The sequence below is a fragment of the Geotrypetes seraphini genome, chromosome 1 (assembly GCF_902459505.1).
Source record: "Geotrypetes seraphini chromosome 1, aGeoSer1.1, whole genome shotgun sequence".
NCBI classification, from domain to species: Eukaryota; Metazoa; Chordata; class Amphibia; order Gymnophiona; family Dermophiidae; genus Geotrypetes; species Geotrypetes seraphini.
Window position 1 is genome coordinate 179,273,700 of NC_047084.1, and position 18,368 is coordinate 179,292,067.

At 44.7% G+C, this 18,368-nt stretch overlaps 1 protein-coding gene across 9 annotated transcripts in view; it reads right to left on the minus strand.

Moving 5' to 3' along the window:
* The window catches only part of NEK1 (NIMA related kinase 1), a 312,305-nt gene that overhangs the window by 233,999 nt on the left and 59,938 nt on the right, over window positions 1–18,368 (minus strand). For all 9 annotated transcript variants that reach the window (XM_033942264.1, XM_033942234.1, XM_033942215.1 and 6 more), the window contains exon 9: window positions 7,292–7,361. In XM_033942264.1, coding sequence (XP_033798155.1) covers window positions 7,292–7,361 — 70 coding nt within the window. The remainder of the gene's footprint in view (window positions 1–7,291; window positions 7,362–18,368) is intronic.

The window sequence follows — 18,368 nt, forward strand, 5'->3', positions numbered from 1 at the left end:
AGCAAACACAACAGCTACATCTCACTGGTGCTCTAGTTCCTCTCTCCTTCCTCCCAGATTGTTGCCTCAATTTGGTGGTAATTATTACCTGAGATAGGGTTGAGGCTGCTCTTGCTTCAGATCAAAGAGTCAAAATTAGAAATTATAAATACAGAGGTCAGGACGATTAAAGAAAAGTATGAAGTGATGCAAGCAACAGTAGAAAGCAGGATTAGCAAACTAGAGGATAGCAGGGCCAAAGCCATAGTCAATAGTCAAATATAAAAGCTTCAGAAACAGCTCCAAGTGATGAAAGATGGGAAGCCTAGAAAAATGGGAGCAGGCACTCTAACATAAGAATATTAGAAACCCTCAAAGAGGAAAGCCATTGTATGAGAGATTTCATCAGTAGATTTTTGCTTACCTACATTCCCAATTCACCAAAAACTCTGAAATATGAAAGTGAGTGAAAGGACCTATAGAGAGTTACACTCAACAGTAACAACACACCCAGAGCCATCATAATGAAGCTCTTGAGGTATGAAGAACTCATGTAAAGTGGGCCATGTGATTTTCAACAGCACAAGATTTGGAGTTTTCTAAACTTATGAGCAGATGCTTTGAAAAAATGGAAAGACCTGCTTAGATATCATGACATTTGCCAAAAAGAGGCTATAAAATTTGAATATGGTGCATATAATCCTATATAATAAAAAGCTAGCCGCGCATGCGCACCCAGACCTGCGTGTTCTGTGATCCGTAGGTCCGTGGTCAGAGTGCGTATGCAGCGGCCAGACAAATCGCGAAAGCACAGCACAGCCGGCGACTCCCCCCTCCCTCCCACCCTCACTCACCGCCAAAACCACCACCGCCAAAGCCTCCTCCTTCTCGCCGGCTCACCCGCGTTTAAATTGAGAAAAGCGCTGCACCTCGCTAACGCTGGCTTGCCGTTTTCTGTCCACTGCGGCCCGCCCTCTCTCACGACTTCCTGTTTCTGCTAGGGTTGGCCGGTGAGGGGAGCCGCCATGGCACATTCAAAATTAAACTTCGGCCCCACACTCGCGACTTGGAAAATTTAACTTCGGCCCCACACTCACAGATTGAAAGAAATCGCCCCAGCGCTCGCAGGCGGCTGAGGCTCGCAGCCGGTCTGGGCGAAAGTGGCGGAGCTCCTCTGCCAAATCTGTCCCCACAGGAACCTAACACCTTGCCACGCGGAGAAAGGGGGGGTGCGCAAGCTCCTACAGAGCCAGTGAGAGAATGTCTTATCCCCCCGAGCAGGAAAGGAAAATAAGTGAAGAGGTGGATTTTTCTTCCAGGTCTCTGACTTCCCTTTGAAGTGGTTTGTGCTCCAGCTCTTCTTAGGTTTCTCAACTTTGCTCCCACCCCACCCCCATCAGACTAGCTTTCAACTTTGTTAAATCCATTCAATTTGTAACATCTTTCAATCAATGTTAACCGGCAGAACATTGTTAAAAGAAGTGACCCTGGAAGGTAGGACTGCCTATTGGCTCTGCAAAATGGACAGGGAAAAGCCAAGCCCGCAAATGAAAAATGGGCAAGAACTGCATGCATAGAGAGAGAGAGAAAAAAACAAAGGTGACAGGTAGCAGGATACAGATGTTTCAGGTTTGGGAGGAAAAAGAAAGACAGAAAGAAATAAATACAGAAATACAGAAACAGGCTAAGGAGAGAGAGAGAAAGAAAGAAATACAGACACACACACACATATTCTAGCACCCGTTAATGTAACGGGCTATAAGACTAGTAATAATAATAATAGCTTTATTTATATCCTGTCATACCTTTCAGTTCAAGACGGTTTACAAGAGAGGCTGCAGGAATGCAGCGAAGTTACAACAAGAGCATGAAGTAGGAGTAAACAAACAGGTGTGTAACATAATTATATATATCAGAAGGTAGGAGCATGCAAGTACATAAGAAGTTGCCGCTGCTGGATCAGACCAGTGGTCCACTGTCCCCAGCAGTCCGCTCCTGCGGTGGCCCCCAGGTCAAAGACTAGTGCCCTGAGACCAGCCCTACCTGCATACGTTCTGGTTCATCAGGAACTTGTCTAACTTTGCCTTGAATCCCTGGAGGGTGTTTTCCCCTATAACACCCTCCAGAAGAGCATTTCAGTTTTCCACCACTCTCTGGGTGAATAAACATTTCCTTACGTTTGTACGGAATCTATCCCCTTTTAACTTTAGAGAGTGTCCTCTCGTTCTCCCTACTTTGGAGAGGGTGAACAACCTGTCTTTATCTACTAAGTCTATTCCCTTCAGTATCTGGAATGTTTCTATCATGTCCCCTCTCAGTCTCCTCTTTTCAAGGGAGAAGAGGCCCAGTTTCTCTAATCTCTCATTGTACGGCAACTCTTCCAGCCCCTTTACCATTTTAGTCACTCTTCTCTGGACCCTTTCAAGCAATACCGTGTCTTTCTTCATGTACGGCGACCAGTGCTGGTCGCAGTATTCCAGGTGAGGATGTACTATGGCCCGGGTCATGATACACCCTGATCTGTTCATGGCCCCTTCTTAATCATTCCTAGCATTCTGTTCGCCATTTTTGCCGCCGCCACACATTACTCAAACAGTTTCATTGACTTGTCTACAAGTACTCCCAAGTCTCTTTCCTGGGAGGTCTCTCAGAGTATAGCACCGGACATCCTGTATGCGTGCATATGATTTTTGTTACCGACATGCATCACCTTGCATTTATCCACGCTGAACCTCATTTGCCATTTTGCGGCCGATTCCTTGAGCGTGTTTTTGCCTCGTTGTAGGTCTTTGCGATCCTTCTGTGTCCTCACTACTCTGAATAACTTTGTATCGTCTGCAAATTTAATCACCTCACTCGTCGTGCCAATTTCTAGGTCGTTTATAAATATGTTGAAAAGCACAGGCCCAAGAACCAAACCCTGCGGCACTCCACTCGTGACGCTTTTCCAGTCCGAGTATTGTCCATTTACCCACACTCTCTGTTTCCTATCCGACAATCAGTTTATAATCTACGTGAGTATATCACCCTCGATTCCATGGCTTGCAATTTTTCAAAATAGTCGTTCATGCGGGACCTTGATGAATGCCTTCTGAAAATCCAGATATACAGTGTCAACCGGCTCGCCTTTGTCTATCTGCCTATTTACTCCCTCGAAGAAGTGCAGCAAGTTCGTCAAGCAAGATCTTCCATTGCTGAAGCCGTGCTGGCTGGTCCTCATCAGATTGTGTCCGTCAAGGTGATCGATGAGGTGGTCCTTTAACAGCGCTTCTACCATCTTTCCTGGTACCATCAGACTATTCCTAGTACAAAGTCAGACTCACTGATCTGTAGTTTCCAGGATCTCCCCTCAAACTTTTCTTGAAGATCGGCATAACAGTCGCCACTTTCCAGTCTTCTGGAATCTTTCCTGATTTGATCGACAGATTGGCTATTAGTTGAAGCAGTTCAGCTATAACCCCTTTCAGTTCCTTGATTATCTTCGGGTGGATGCCGTCTGGTCCCGGGTATTTATCGTTTTTAAGCCTATCAATCTGTCTGCATACCTCTTCTAGACTGACCGTCGACCCTGTCAGTTTCACTTCTTCATTTCCTGCGTATAGCCTGTTGGCTTCCAGTATATTGGATATATCCTCTTCAGTAAATACAGACACAAAAAATGTGTTCAGTTTGTTGGCGATGGCTTTGTCCTCCTTTAGTACTCCCTTTATTTCATGGTCATCTAACAGCCCCACTGCTTCCTTCGCGGGTCGTTTCCCCTTAATATATTGAAAGAACGGCTTGAAGTTTTTTGCCTCCTTGGCTATTTTTTCCTCATAGTCTCTTTTGGCATCTCTTACCGCCTTATGGCACTTGCTTTGATGTTGTTTGTGCTTTTTCCAGTTTTCGTCCATTTTTGTCCTTTTCCATTCCTTAAACGAAGACTTCTTGTCTCTGATCGCTTCCTTCACTGCTACAGTGATCCACGCCGGTTCCTTGTTCTTTTTCCTCTTGGAGCCCTTGTTGATACGTGGTATATATAGATTTTGCACCTTGATAACTGTGTCCTTAAAAAGGAACAATGTTTGCTCTAGCGTATTTACAGTGCTTATCCTCTTCCCAATCTTCTTCCTCACCATGACTCTCATCCCTTCGAAGTTCCCTTTTCGGAAGTTCAGTGCCGTGGCAGTCTTTCTGGATTGATTTTGTGTTCCTGTATCTAGGTTGAAGTGGATCATGTTGTGATCACTGTTTCCTAGTATCTCTTCTACTTCTATACCTTGTGCCAGTCCTCATAGTCCATTTAGAATTAAGTAGAGAATTGCATTCCCTCTCGTATTTTCAATGACAAGTTGTTCCATGAAGCAATCGCCTACAGCATCCAGGAACTTGGTCTCCCTACTGCAGCTGGAGTTGCCTAGGTTCCAATCTATCCCCAGATAATTGAAGTCGCCCATGATAACTGTGTTGCCTCCCTTGCATTCGTGTTTAATCTCGTCCGTCATCTCTCCATCAGTCTCTTCAGACTGCCCTGGTGGTTGGCAGTAGATGCTGATCTTTGTATCCGTTTCATTTCTAATGTGAGGTGTTCGGTTATTGTTAACTTCAGAGGCCACAGGTGCAGATGTTAGTGGCGAGATGTGTAATTGCAATTGTCAATCTTACCTATTCATTGGGCATCACATAAATCCAGCATTGTACAGATTCCTGGTATTCTTTTGAAATGATTAATTTCAGCCACCAACTATAAGGACCCAAGGTAGCACAGACATTACAAATACTGTAAACAAAACAGAATTTGATGATGATTTTTCTTTTGTTTTAAAATTTGTTGTTTATATAACCTGTAGCACACAAATGGCTGTGAACATTTATTGAAAGATAGCTGTACGATAAGAACAAATGTTACAGAAAAGCACAAGAAAGTTAGTGTTGGGTATGGTCACAAGGCGTCAGGATTTACCCAGACACGTTCTCTTTTTAAGAGGATTGTCCGGATGGCTTTCTAAATTTGTAAGAGTTTGTCCAGGTATGGCTCTTCTGTGTCCCACACTTACCTCTGTTCGGGCCAGTCGGCAGCATAAGCAAGATGAGTCTGCTGCCATTGGCCTGCCCTAGAAGCCTTCATTCCACATCACCAGATCGAGATCGAGCGATCGAGAGAGAGGCACATACAGAAGGATTGGACGAAAGAAGACAGAGAAGCAACCATGAGAGGGTGTTGAAGGGAGGGAAGGAGGGAGAGATAAAGAACCACCTGCAGGACAGGGGGTTGGAGGGGAGAGAGAGAGAGAGAGAGAGAAAGAGAAGCACCGTGGGGGAGGAGGTTGGAGAGAGGGAGGAAGAGAGAGAGAAGCACCCTTGGGAGGGAGGATTGGAGAGAGAGAGAGAAAGAAAAACACCCACAAGAAAGGTGTTTGAAGGGAAAGAAAAAACACTAAAGGCTGGATGCTCTAAAATTGCTGTTAAAATCCTGTGAGTCGCTGTGGTACCGGTAAATTACTAATTTGAAAATGGCGATCAATGCTGAAAGAATTTTGAATGCAAATGATTTTTGCAGAGGTCCACTGTAATCCCATCTGATCAGTTGTTGGAAAAAGCAACTGACACATGCACAGAGTTATCTTAAAGCAAATCTTTTATGTACCAAATAGCAAAAGTGTGAAATAGCAAAAGTGTTGAACTCACTTTCCATTGAAATTCGCAGAACCACAGTATACACGCTGTTTCATAAAAATCCCTACCAGGGGTCCAGAGAGACTCAGGTTAATAATACAAGTCACTCGGAACAAAGACAATGTAAAAGTTCAGCTGATATTTTTGATATATTACCTCAGACTGTACTGTATGTATAATTTGATAACTATGTAGCATGTATAACTCTTTCTAACATGTTTAACTGTATACAGAATTCTGTATAACAATAAATTGATTGTAACCCGCCCAGAACTCTAATTAATTTATTTAAAAGATTTCTTAACCACCTATAACTAGGTGGTTTTACAAAAAAAAAAAAAAATCATATAAAAAATAAGAAATATACAGCACATATGTTACAAACAATAACAGCAGTTCCTTCATATCAGCCATATTTTACGGCACTCAACAGTATATCAATACAAAAACATTCATAACCCAGAAAAGACATTTATTGAAATGCTTCTACAAATAATGTAGATTTGGTAGAATAAAAGATTGTGAACCACACTGAAATCCTCAGAAAAAATAGGCTATAACATGAGTCCTACACAACATCCAAAGATTGAAATGAAAGGTTATTAGGATCTCAAGTGCTCACAGTTATATGCCAACTGACCAAGTCTAGGCAGATAACTAAACTTGTGAGCTATCATCGGTCTTTTAATTCCTCCCAACTGCAGATTGACTGAACTGGAATGGAGACTACTCCAGCACAGGGCTGGAAGGCAGCAAGCAGCTCACTCACCTATGGCTCAGTGCTGTTACTCTGCACTGTTCCTGATGAAGCTCTTCCATGATTATTGAGAGCGAAACGGAGATCTTCCGTCGTTCTGTTTGGTCTTCAGCTGGCCGGGTTAAGAATCTACACCCGAGCTAAGTATTTGAATAACTATAAATATAATAGTAGTTAAATATAACAAATTGCACAATAAGATTAAAGTAATTGAAATAAAATAACACAACAAGGAGTTAAAGGACCGATGATAGCTCACAAGTTTAGTTATCTGCCTAGACTTGGTCAGTTGGCATATAACTGAGCACTTGAGATCCTAATAACCTTTCATTTCAATCTTTGGATGTTGTGTAGGACTCTTTTTTTCTGAGGATTTCAGGATATAAGATTGTACATAACATCTAGCTTATTCAGTCTCAACTATTAGGGGCCAAAAGGTTAGAGAGGAAGGTGAAGACTAAGATGATTGCACCATATGTTCTTTTGTATTACAATGGTATATGCTACTGTATCTTGATATGCTGTTTTGTACTTTTACTGGATATTCAATAAAAGTTTAAAAAAAAAATCAGATTAGAGAAACGAGGACCCCAGTGACAGAAAAACAAGAGAATGTATGGAGATCAGGCTGAGCCAGAGACATTGCTATCACTAAGCAGAAAACATGGAACTTCTGCTTTTCAATTTGGTGTCATAGCTCATCTTTCTAAAAATACATCAAGTAAAATACACTTCAGTTGCAGTAAATTAGTTGAACATAATCCTGCATGCTGGAAAGGAGAGAAGCCACTTACCCTTTAGGCTTGTACTAACTGCTGGTATCTGTCAAAATATATTTAGCAGTTTTTATTGCTTTAATAACCCAAACATCAAAGATGATTTTCTGCATTTCTTCTTTACCTGGTGCAGCTGGAGCTCCACTCTTAGGCTGGTGCTGAAGTACTGCCTGCCCAAACTCCTCTGCAAAATACTTAAAAGAACATGAAAAGCACAGTTACTTACCATAACAGGTGTTATCCAGGGACAGCAGGCAGATATTCTCACATGTGGGTGATGGAGTCCCGGTATGGACAGCTTTAAAAGTGTATTGCCACTTTAAGTTTTTAGAAACTTCGCGAGTGCCTTCCCACCTGACGTAGGCTCGCAGTACCTCAGTTTGGTAAGCAAGCTAAGAAGCCAACCAGGGGAGGTGGGTGGGTTGTGAAAATATCTGCCTGCTGTCCCTGGATAATATCTGTTATGGTAAGTAACTGTGCTTTATCCCAGGACAAGCAGGTAGCATATTCTCACATATGGGACTCCTTAGCTTACTACAATGGGTTGGAGGAAGAGTCGACCATTAAGAAAATAAATTATGCAGTACTGCTTGGCCGAAGTGACCATCCAGTCTGGAATAAGATTCCAGACAGTAGTGAGGTGTGAATGTATGAACTAAAGACCAAGAAGCAGCTTTACAGATCTCATCAATAGGAGTGGAACATAAGAAAGCAACTGAAGCTGCCATAGCTCGGACTTTGTGAGCTGTGACTAGGCTCCAAGGTGCAGCCCAGTCTGAACTTAACAGAAGGCAATACATGCCACCAACCACGTGGAAATAGTTCTCTTGGTTACAGGCCATCCCAGCCTGTTAGGATCAAAGGAGATGAACAGTTGAGGAGATGTTCTATGCTGTCACGGGCAGGACAGCGCTGCGCCATCTGTAACACCCGTGTGCCCTAAGCAGACCCCGAAAGAGACCTATATTTCTTGCCCAGAAGGTGCCAGGGCATCCCAAACCCATGAGAATGACAGGGATGTGGGTAAAAGTAAAAACTTTCACATTAACAGGAAAGAAGTTAGTTGTTAGACCAGACCTTGGGTTGCAGTTTCCCAGGGGAAGGAAAACAGAACACCACCAGGAGGTTAATGACCATACTAAATACACAGAGGAAGCACCTGTGAGGAAAAGCAAGCCTTATCAGGGTGTGCCACGCTATACAAAGGGGAGTGAGAGGAGAGTGGAAAGAGAGAGGAACCCAAACCCAGGCAGCAGGCTTGCCAGAGGAAGGACCTGGAGGAAAGCTCCAGCCTTCAGGAGAAAGCAGACATATAAATGTTGGATGCTGCTGAGAGTAATGGGGAGTCCTCATTAGAACAGCTCCAGCCCATGGAAGTCACTCCTGACTGGGCAAGTAATCCCCAGAATGGGATTGGTGAGGAAGTAGCCATGGAGGTACTTATAGCCAAGCAAAAAAGTTGGAAACTGTAAATGTTTTTCTTTCAACCTTAAAAGTGAACTGTTTGCATACTGTGAAGACTTGCTGTGGCTGTTACCTAGAGTGAGGGATAAGAACATAAGAATTGCTGCTGCTGGGTCAGACCAGTGATCCATCGTGCCCAGCAGTCCGCTCCCACGGTGGCCCTTAGGTCAAAGACCAGTGCCCTGAGTCTAGCCTTACCTGCGTACGTTCTGGTTCAGCAGGAACTTGGCTAACTTTGTCTTGAATCCATGGAGGGTGTTTTCCCCTATAACAGCCTCCGGAAGCAGTGGTGTACCTAGCATATGTGACACCCGGGGCCCATCATTTTTTGACACCTCCCCTCATCTATATTAAAAATATGATTTTTAATAACAATCCACATATCGCACAACAAGAGTGTACCTAGGAAAAGGCAGCATCTTAAATACTGCAGTGAGCACTAGAACACCAACACATACATTGTAAAACTAAACAAGCCAGATCCCACAGTCAATTGATCCTGCAGTCAATGGCAACTGAAAACTATGTCCTTTTCATACACACAGAACAGAGATACACCCTCGCTCAATATGGAATAATCACAAACTAAAAATAGAAATATGTAGACAAAAGTTAAACTGAACCGCCAAGAAACCAGACTCTGCATACAATGCAAGACCACAACACCACATGTCCCCTAATACTGTGCAAAATATAAAGACATGCACGATTTACACCCTAAATGGCGAGATCCTGACAAGAACTGAAGCAGAAAGAGACTTAGGGGTGATTGTCAGGGAAGACATGAAGTCTGCAAACCAAGTGGAGCAAGCTTCATCCAAAGCAAGGCAAATCATAGGTTGCATACGCAGGAGTTTCGTCAGCCATAAACCTGAAGTCATTATGCCACTGTATAGATCCATGGTGAGACCGCACCTGGAGTACTGTGTGCAATTCTGGAGGCCGCATTACCACAAGGATGTGCTGAGACTGGAATCGGTCCAGAGAATGGCCACCAGGATGGTCTCGGGACTCAAGGAGCTCCCGTACGAGGAGCGGTTAGGGAAATTGCAGCTCTACTCACTCGAGGAACGTCGAGAGAGGGGAGATATGATCGAGACATTCAAGTATCTCACGGGTCGCATCGAGGTGGAAGAAGACATCTTCTTCTTCAAGGGTCCCGCGGCAACAAGGGGGCATTCGTGGAAAATCAGGGGCAGGAAACTGCACAGTGACACTAGGAAGTTCTTCTTCACTGAAAGGGTGGTTGATCGCTGGAATGGTCTTCCACTTCAGGTTATTTAGGCCAGCAGTGTGCCAGATTTTAAGGCCAGATGGGATAGACATGTGGGATCTATCCACAAAGATAGATAGGGAGGGTCACTGGAGTGGGCAGACTTGATGGGCCGTGGCCCTTATCTGCCATCTATTTCTATGTTTCTATGTAAATTTGATAAAACTAATACATAACAATCACCACTTTACAAATTAACAAATAAAAATAAAACAAATAATGAGAAATAAGAAAATGCCTTTTTATTGGACTAATCCATTTTTCAATTAGCTTTCAGAGGCCAAATCTTTCTTCAGAACAGTACAGTATACTGCTGTTATGCTATCCTGTCCTGAGGAAAGGGGTTTAGTCCAAAAAATTGCCTTATTTCTATTTCCTATTTATAAACTTTTATCAATACAGTTACAATACTACTTGATTCTAAGTAAAGCAATAAAAAATCTTTCTACCTTTTGTCGTTTCTGCTTTAATCATCTTCTCTTTGCTCTCTTCTTTCTATACAGCGTTTGTCCTCTCTCCCTTCCATGCAACATCTGCCCTCTTTGCCCCTTCCACCCAGCTTCTGCCCTCTCTCTACCCCTTCTATCTACTGCCCACACTCTCTCTGCCCCTCCCATCTACTGTCCACCCTCTCTCTATTTCCATATGGCATCTTCCCTCTTTCTATGTCCCTTCAATAAACTGTTTATCTGGGGTCCCTTCTCTCCTTTGCACATGGTTCATTTCAGCTTCACCCCCCTCTCCATTTTCTGTCTCCACCCCCTCCCATGCTTTGGCATCTCTCTCTCTTCTCCTTTCCTTCCTTCCTTCCCACTCCACACCATGGTGTAATATCTCTATCTTACATTACATTACATTAGTGATTTCTATTCCGCTTGTGCCTTGCGGTTCTAAGGGAATTACAAATTAGAAGACTGGACATTTCCAGTAGCATTGCAGTACATAGAATCAAGAATGTGTCAAGTTACAATTGTTAGTCTGGACATTTCCAGGAGAAATTGAAAGCAGATAGTAGATAGTGATAGGTTGTTTTGATGAATAGAAATAATACAGTCAGGATTCAGAGGTGTTGCTGTGGTGGTGGTGGTGGTGGTCATGAGAGTATTTTCTAATACTATTGTGAGGTTATGATGATGGGAAGTGTTTTTTGAAGAGATGAGTTTTGATTTCTTTTCGGAATACTTTAATGTCTATTGATTTGGTCAGTAGATTGGAGATGGTAGTATCGATCTTTGCTGCCTGTGTCGCTAAAAGGCTGTTGTATAGTTTCTTTCGTCGTGTTCCATTGAGAGGGGGGTAAATGAATAGGCTCTGAGTTCTCCTTAATCTGTGTGAGAGGTTACGGTGTAGTCTGTTGTTTATGTAGCTGGGTGCTGTTCCGTGTATTACTTTGTATAGTAGACAGTAGAATTTGAACTGGGATCTTGCTTTTATTGGTAGCCAGTGTGAGTCTAGGTATGCGTTGGTGATGTGGTCATATTTGCCGAGGGAGTAGATGAGTCTGAGGGCCGTGTTCTGAACAGTCTGTAGTTGTTTTATCATGTAGTTTGGGCATGATAGGTAGAGGCTGTTGCAATAATCTACAATACTTAGTACTAGGGATTGTACTAATATCTTGTATTGATCTTTGTTGAAGAATTTTCTTATTTTTCTTAGGTTACGCATTGTGAAGAAAGCTCTTTGGATGATTTTGTGGATTTGAGACTGCATTGTGCAGTTTCTGTCTAGTTGTATTCCCAGGATCTTGAGTGTACTTTGCATTGGGTACTTGATTGTATTTAATTCTAGTTCTGTGAGAGATGTTTTTTTTTCCTTCTCTAGTAGTAGGAATTTAGTTTTTTCCGAGTTCAGTTTTAGTTTATGACTTGACATCCATTTTTCTACCGTTTCCATTATTATTTTCAAGTGGTTTGTGGATAAGGGGTCTTGAATGTTAAAGGGGAGGAGGATAGTTATATCATCCGCGTAGCTGAATGATACTGTGTTTAGGGCGTCTAGGGTTATGCCAAGGGATGCTATGAAGAGGTTGAATAATATGGGTGATAATGGTGATCCTTGTGGTACTCCACATGGGTTTGACCATGGGTCGGATATGTGCTCTTTTGACTTGACTTTGTATGTTCGTGTTTTGAGGAAGCTTTGGAACCATTTGTGAACATTACCTGAGATTCCTATTGCGTCTAATATCTGGAGTAGTGTGTGATGGTCAACTAGGTCGAATGCCGCAGAAAGATCGAGCTGAATGAGAAGCAGCTTGTTTCCTTTGCTGAGGTGTTGTCGGACAATGTCTAATAGTGATACCAGTAGAGTTTCTGTGCTATGGTTGGATCTGAATCCAGATTGTGATGGATGTAGTATGTGATGGTCTTCAAGGTAGTTGGAGAGGTGTTGTGTGACAAGACCTTCTGTTATTTTAATGTATAGTGGGATTGAAGCGATTGGTCTATAGTTTGCAGGATTGTCTATAGCAGTGTTTTTCAACCGCTGTTCTGCGGCACACTAGTGTGCCGCGAGATGTTGCCTGGTGTGCCGTACGGTCAGGGCCGCCATCAGAGCAGTACCACAAGTCTAGGGAGAGGGGCGGTCCGCCCCACGTGGACAGGAGAGAGCTGGACGGGGGACCCGCGGAGTTCAATACATCTCGAGCCGCGAGGCTCGTCTTCTGTTCCTGCCTGCCCTGCAGCTAACATATAGCCGATCGCAAGCGTTCCCCGATGTCAGCGCTGACGTCGGAGGGAGGGCTTAAGCAAAGCCTGCCCTCCGACGTCAGCGCTGACGTCGGAGAATACTTCCGTTCGGCTATTTGTGCGCGGCAGGTCAGGCAGGAAGCAGAAGACAAGCCTTGCGGCTTGAGCTTCGTTTTGCTGAGAAAGTTGCAAAGATGGGCTGGGAGGCAAACGCGGAACACAAAAGGGGGAGGGAGTGCGTTTTGGACACAAGGCATGAACTTGGGAGAGAGGAAGGGAGGGAAAGAGATGCTGAGGTGGGGGAGGGAATGGGTTTTTTGGACACAGAAGGCATGGACTTGGGAGAGAGGAAGGGAGGGAAAGAGATGCTGAGGTGGGGGAGGGAATGCGTTTTTGGACACAGAAGAAATGGACTTGGGAGAGAGGAAGGGAGGGAAAGAGATGCTGAGGTGGGGGAGGGAATGCGTTTTTGGACACAGAAGAAATGGACTTGGGAGAGAGGAAGGGAGGGAAAGAGATGCTGAGGAGGGGGAGGGAATGAGTGTTTGGACACAGAAGGCATGGACTTTGGAGAGAGGAAGGGAGGGAAAGAGATGGTTGTGTGCACGGGGAAAAGAAGAAAGGAGAATTTTTGGTCATAGGGAGGGAGTGAGGTACAGATAGTGGCATACCAGGTGGGGGGCGGTGTGCCCCACCCCGGGTTTACGTCCCAAGGGGGTGCACAGCTGGCCACCCTCCAGTGTTGTCTCTAGGCCGGCAAACTGCGGCTCTTTAGCCACTTGAGTGCCACCGCCACCAACGGTGTTGTTGGCAGTGGCAGCATTATAAAATACTTTCTTTGTGTTTATTTGATTCCTATTCAAGAGAATTACTTTATATATAGTCAATATAGGCACAGAGTTAAATTTTTTAACATTTTCTAATGGTGGTGTGCCTCGTGATTTTTTTTCATGAAACAAGTGTGCCTTTGCCCAAAAAAGGTTGGAAAACACTGGTCTATAGGACCTTTGGGATCTTTTAGGATAGGTGTAATTATGATTTCTCCTAATTCCGCTGGGAAATGACCTTCACATAGTGTTGTTTGAAGCCATAGTGTGAGGCTAGCTTTAAATTTGGTGGAAGCTGTTGCTAGTAAGTATGAGGGACAGTTGTTCAAGTCACATGAGGATTTGCTGTATTTTTTGTAAAGCCTGTCCAAGTCTGACCATTGTATCTTTGGGAAGTTTGTCCATATCCTGTCTGCTGGGATTGCTTCATCTGTTTTGGGATTGATTCGTATTTCTTCTATGTTGATTCTTGAATTGTTGAATGTGGATCTGGTTGTGATGATTTTGTGTTTGAAATGATCCGCTAATTGGGTGGCTGTGGGAGTTTGGTTTCCTTGGGAAGGGTTTCCTTCCCTTCCCTCTCCCCATGCCATGGCATCTCTTTCTCCCCCTCCATGGTCTGGTATCTCCTTTCCTTTTTTCCTTTCCCTCCCTCCCATGGACTTGGCATCTCTGGTTCCTCTCCCTTGTCTTCCTTCTTCCCTCTCTCTCCCCAATTGGGTGCTACAGCAGCAGCAGCATTTCTCTCATCCCTTTCCCTGTGCAGCAGTAGCATTTTCCCCCCCTTCCCTGTGCAGCAGCAGCATTTCTCTCCCTCTTCCCTGTGCAGCAGCAACATCTCTTCCCTTCCCAGCATGTCTGGCCGGTTCCCCTGCTCAAAGCAGCGGGCATCTACACCTCACATGATCTGCGGCTGCGTCGGAAGCCTATTCTCTGACGTCGTGACGTCAGAGGGAACGCTTCCGACGCAGCCATGGATTGCGCGAGGAGCTGACGCCCGCGGCTTTAAGCAGGGGAGCCGGCCAGAAGTGAAACAACCGCTGGAGGGAGCACAAGCTGGGACGGACACCACTGTTTATAGCAGGGGTGGCCACACTTTTTGGGCTTGCGAGCTACTTTTAAAATGACCAAGTCAAAATGTTCTACCAACAATAAAATTTTTTAAAAAATACAAAGCACACCATACGCAGAGAAAATATTAATTATCATTTATATTCGGAGGGTTTCTCAAAGAGGTCAAGGCAGAAGACTCTATGCAATGTCACCTCAGTAACAACTATTCAAAAATAGACAAATACCCCCGCTCTTTTTACTAAACTGCGATAGTGGTTTTTAGTGCAAGGAGCTATGCTGAATGCCCCGCGCTGCTCTTGACGCTCATAGGCTCTCTGTGTTAAAAACCACTATTGTGGTTTAGTGAAAGAGGGGCCATAGTGCAAAATATAGACAGCAGATATAAATTCTCAAAAATGGACACATTTTGATCACTAAATTGAAAATAAAATCATTTTTCCTACCTTTTAGTCTGGTGATTTCATGAGTCTCTGGGCCTTCTTCTATAAAGCCAATATTTCTTTCTTTCTCCTCCTGGCCCCTCCTCTTTCTTTCTGCCTTTCTTTCTCTCTCACCCTGCTTGCCTGTCTTTCTTTCTTTCTCTTTCCCCCTAGTCCCCACAAAGCCATCGTGCCGATTTCTCCACTTCCCTGATTCTTTCTATACCCCCACCCCCAAGCCAGCAGCCGATTTCTATCTGCTCCTTCCCTGAGCCAGGCCTGGCGCGTACAAGTGCCAGGCCCACAAGACTTCACCTCCGGCGTCAGTTCTAAAGGGGAGGAAGTTCCAGGCAAGCCAGACAGCGATTGGCTGGCCCAGAACTTCCTCTCCGACGTTAGAATTGACACCGGAGGTGAAGTCTTGTGGGCCCTGCACTTTTTCCCCACCCACCAGCCTGCCTCACCTTTTGCCTCCACCTACCACGCAGCGGGCCGGCAAAGGCAACCAATGAGAGGAGACGATGGATTGAAGTCATGTTGCTGGCCGGGTTAAGGAGTGACTCTGCGGGGGAGCCGGTGCCGGGATGTGGTGGTTAGACGGAGCAGCAGCAGAATAGGGAGGGTGGCCAGCTGTGCACCCCCTTGGGGCGTGCACCCAGGCAGACCGGCCCCCCCCCTAGTACGCCACTGTCCGGAAGAGTGTCCCAGTTTTCTACCACTCTCTGGGTGAAGAAGAACTTCCTTACATTTTTACGGAATCTGTCCCCTTTTAACTTTAGAAGTGCCCTCTTGTTCTCCCTACCTTGGAGAGGGTGAACAACCTATCTTTATCGACTAAGTCTATGGTCTGCATTATCTTGAACGTTTCGATCATGTCCCCTCTCAGTCTCCTCTTTTCAAGGGAGAAGAGGCCCAGTTTCTCTAATCTCTCACTGTACGGTAACACCTCCAGTCCCTTAACCATTTTAGTTGCTCTTCTCAGGACCCTTTCGAGTAGTATTGTGTCCTTCTTCATGTACGGTGACCAGTGATGGACGCAGTATTCCAGGTGAGGGCGTACCATGGCCCGATACAGCGGCATGATAACCTTCTCCGATCTGTTTGTGATCCCTTTCTTAATCATTACTAGCATTCTGTTCGCCCTTTTTGCCGCCGTCACGCATTGTGCAGACGGCTTCATTGACTTGTCGACCAGTACTCCCAAGTCTCTTCCTGTGGGGGGGGGGTCTCCCCTGAGTACCGCACCGGACATCCTGTATTCGTGTATAAAATTTTTGTTACCGAAATGCATTACCTTACACTTATCTACGTTAAACCTCATTTGCCATGTCGCAGCCCATTTCTCGAGCGTGTTTATGTCCCATTACAAATTTTCGCAATCCTTATGTGTCTTCACTCCTCTGAATAATTTCGTATCGTCTCCAAATATAATCACCTCACTCATTGTACCAATTTCCAGATTGTTTATAAATATGTTGAAGAGTACGGGTCCAAACACTGAACCCTGCAGCACTCCCTGGTGACACTTTTCCAGTCTGAGTATTGTCCATTTACGCCCATTCTCTGTTTCCTATCCGCCAGCCAGTTTTTAATCTACGTGAGTATTTCACCCTCGATTCCATGGCTCGTAATTTTTCAAAGTAGTTGTTCATGCGGAACCTTGTTGAACGCTTTCTGAAAATCCAAATATACAATGTTGACAGGGTCATCCTTGTCTATCTGTCTGTTTACTCCCTCAAGAAGTGCAGCAAGTTCGTCAAGCAAGATCTTCCCTTGCTGAAGCCATGCTGGATGGTCCTCATCAGATCGTGTCCGTCAAGGTGCTCAATGAGGCTGTCCTTTATCAGTGCCTCTACCATCTTTCCCAGTACCGAGGTCAGACTCACTGGTCTGTAGTTTCCCGAATCACCCCTCGAACCTTTCTTGAAGATCGGCATAACATTCGCCACATTCCAGTCTTTTGAAAATTCTTCCTGATTTGATCGACAGATTGGCTATTAGTTGAAGCAATTCAGCTATAGCCCCTTTCAGTTCATTGATTACCCTCGAAAGATACCATCCAGTCCTGGCAATTTATCATTTTTAAGCCAATCAATCTGTCTGCATACCTCTTCTAGACTGACGGTCAACCCTGTCAGTTTCCCGTCTTCGTTTCCTGCGTATAGCCTTTCGGCTTCCGGTATGTTATGTAAATCCTCTTCAGTAAATACAGATGCAAAAAATATGTTCAGTTTGTCGATAATGGCTTTGTCCTCCTTTACCACCCCCTTTATTCTATGGTCATCCAATGGCCCCACCGCTTCCTTCGCAGGTCGTTTCCCCTTAATATATCGAAAGAACGGCTTAAAGTTTTTTGCCTCCTTGGCTATTTTTTCCTCGTAGTCTCTTTTGGCCCCTCTTACCGCCTTATGGCACCTGCTTTGATGTTGTTTGTGATTTTTCCAGTTTTCATATGTTTTTGACCTTTTCCATTCCTTAAACAAAGGCTTCTTGTCTCTGATCGCTTCCTTCACTGCTACAGTGAGCCACGCCGGTTCCTTGTTCTTTTTCCTCTTGGATCCCTTGTTGACACACAGTATATATAGATTTTGTGCCTCGGTGACTGTGTCCTTAAAAAGGGACCATGCTTGCTCTAGCGTTTTTACTGTGCTTATCCTCTTCTTAATCTTCTTCCCCACCATGAATCTCATCCCTTCGTAATTCCCTTTTCGGAAGTTCAGTGCCGTGGTCGTCGTTCTGGATCGATGTTTTGCCCCCATGTCCATGTTGAAGCGGATCATATTGTGATCACTGCTTCCCAGTGTCCCTTCTACACCTTGCGCTGGCCCTCGTATTCCATTTAGAATTAATTCCAGGATTGCATTTCCTCTTGTATTTTCCTAGACAAGCTGTTCGAGGAAGCAATCGCCTACAGCATCCAGGAATTTAGTCTCCCTACTGCAGCCGAAGGTGCCTAGGTTCCAGTCTATCCCCGGATAACTGAAGTCGCCCATGATAACTGCGTTGCCTCCCTTGCTTGTTTTATCTCGTCCATCATTTCTCCATTAGTTTCTTCGGATTGCCCTGGGGGTCGGTAGTAGATGCCAATCTTCGTTTCCGTTCCATTCGTTCCCGGAATTTTGGCCCATAGAGACTCTACCTTTTTTTTTCGCTTCTGGCGTGTTCTCTCTGGTAGACTCGATTCCCTCTTTGACATATAGGGCAATACCCCCACTTTTTTGTCCTAGTCTGTCTCTGCGGTATAGCTTGTATCCCGGTAGCACAGTGTCCCAGACGTTTTCCTCATTCCACCATGTCTCCGTGATGCCGATGATGTCTTTTTGTGCCATAGCTTCCAATTCCCCCATCTTATTCCTTAGGCTCCTTGCGTTTGTGTACATACACTTGAGTTTGCGGCATGTTACTTTCTTGCATTTCCTTCCCTCTTGTGTCCCTTTTGATCCGTTAGGATTTCTGT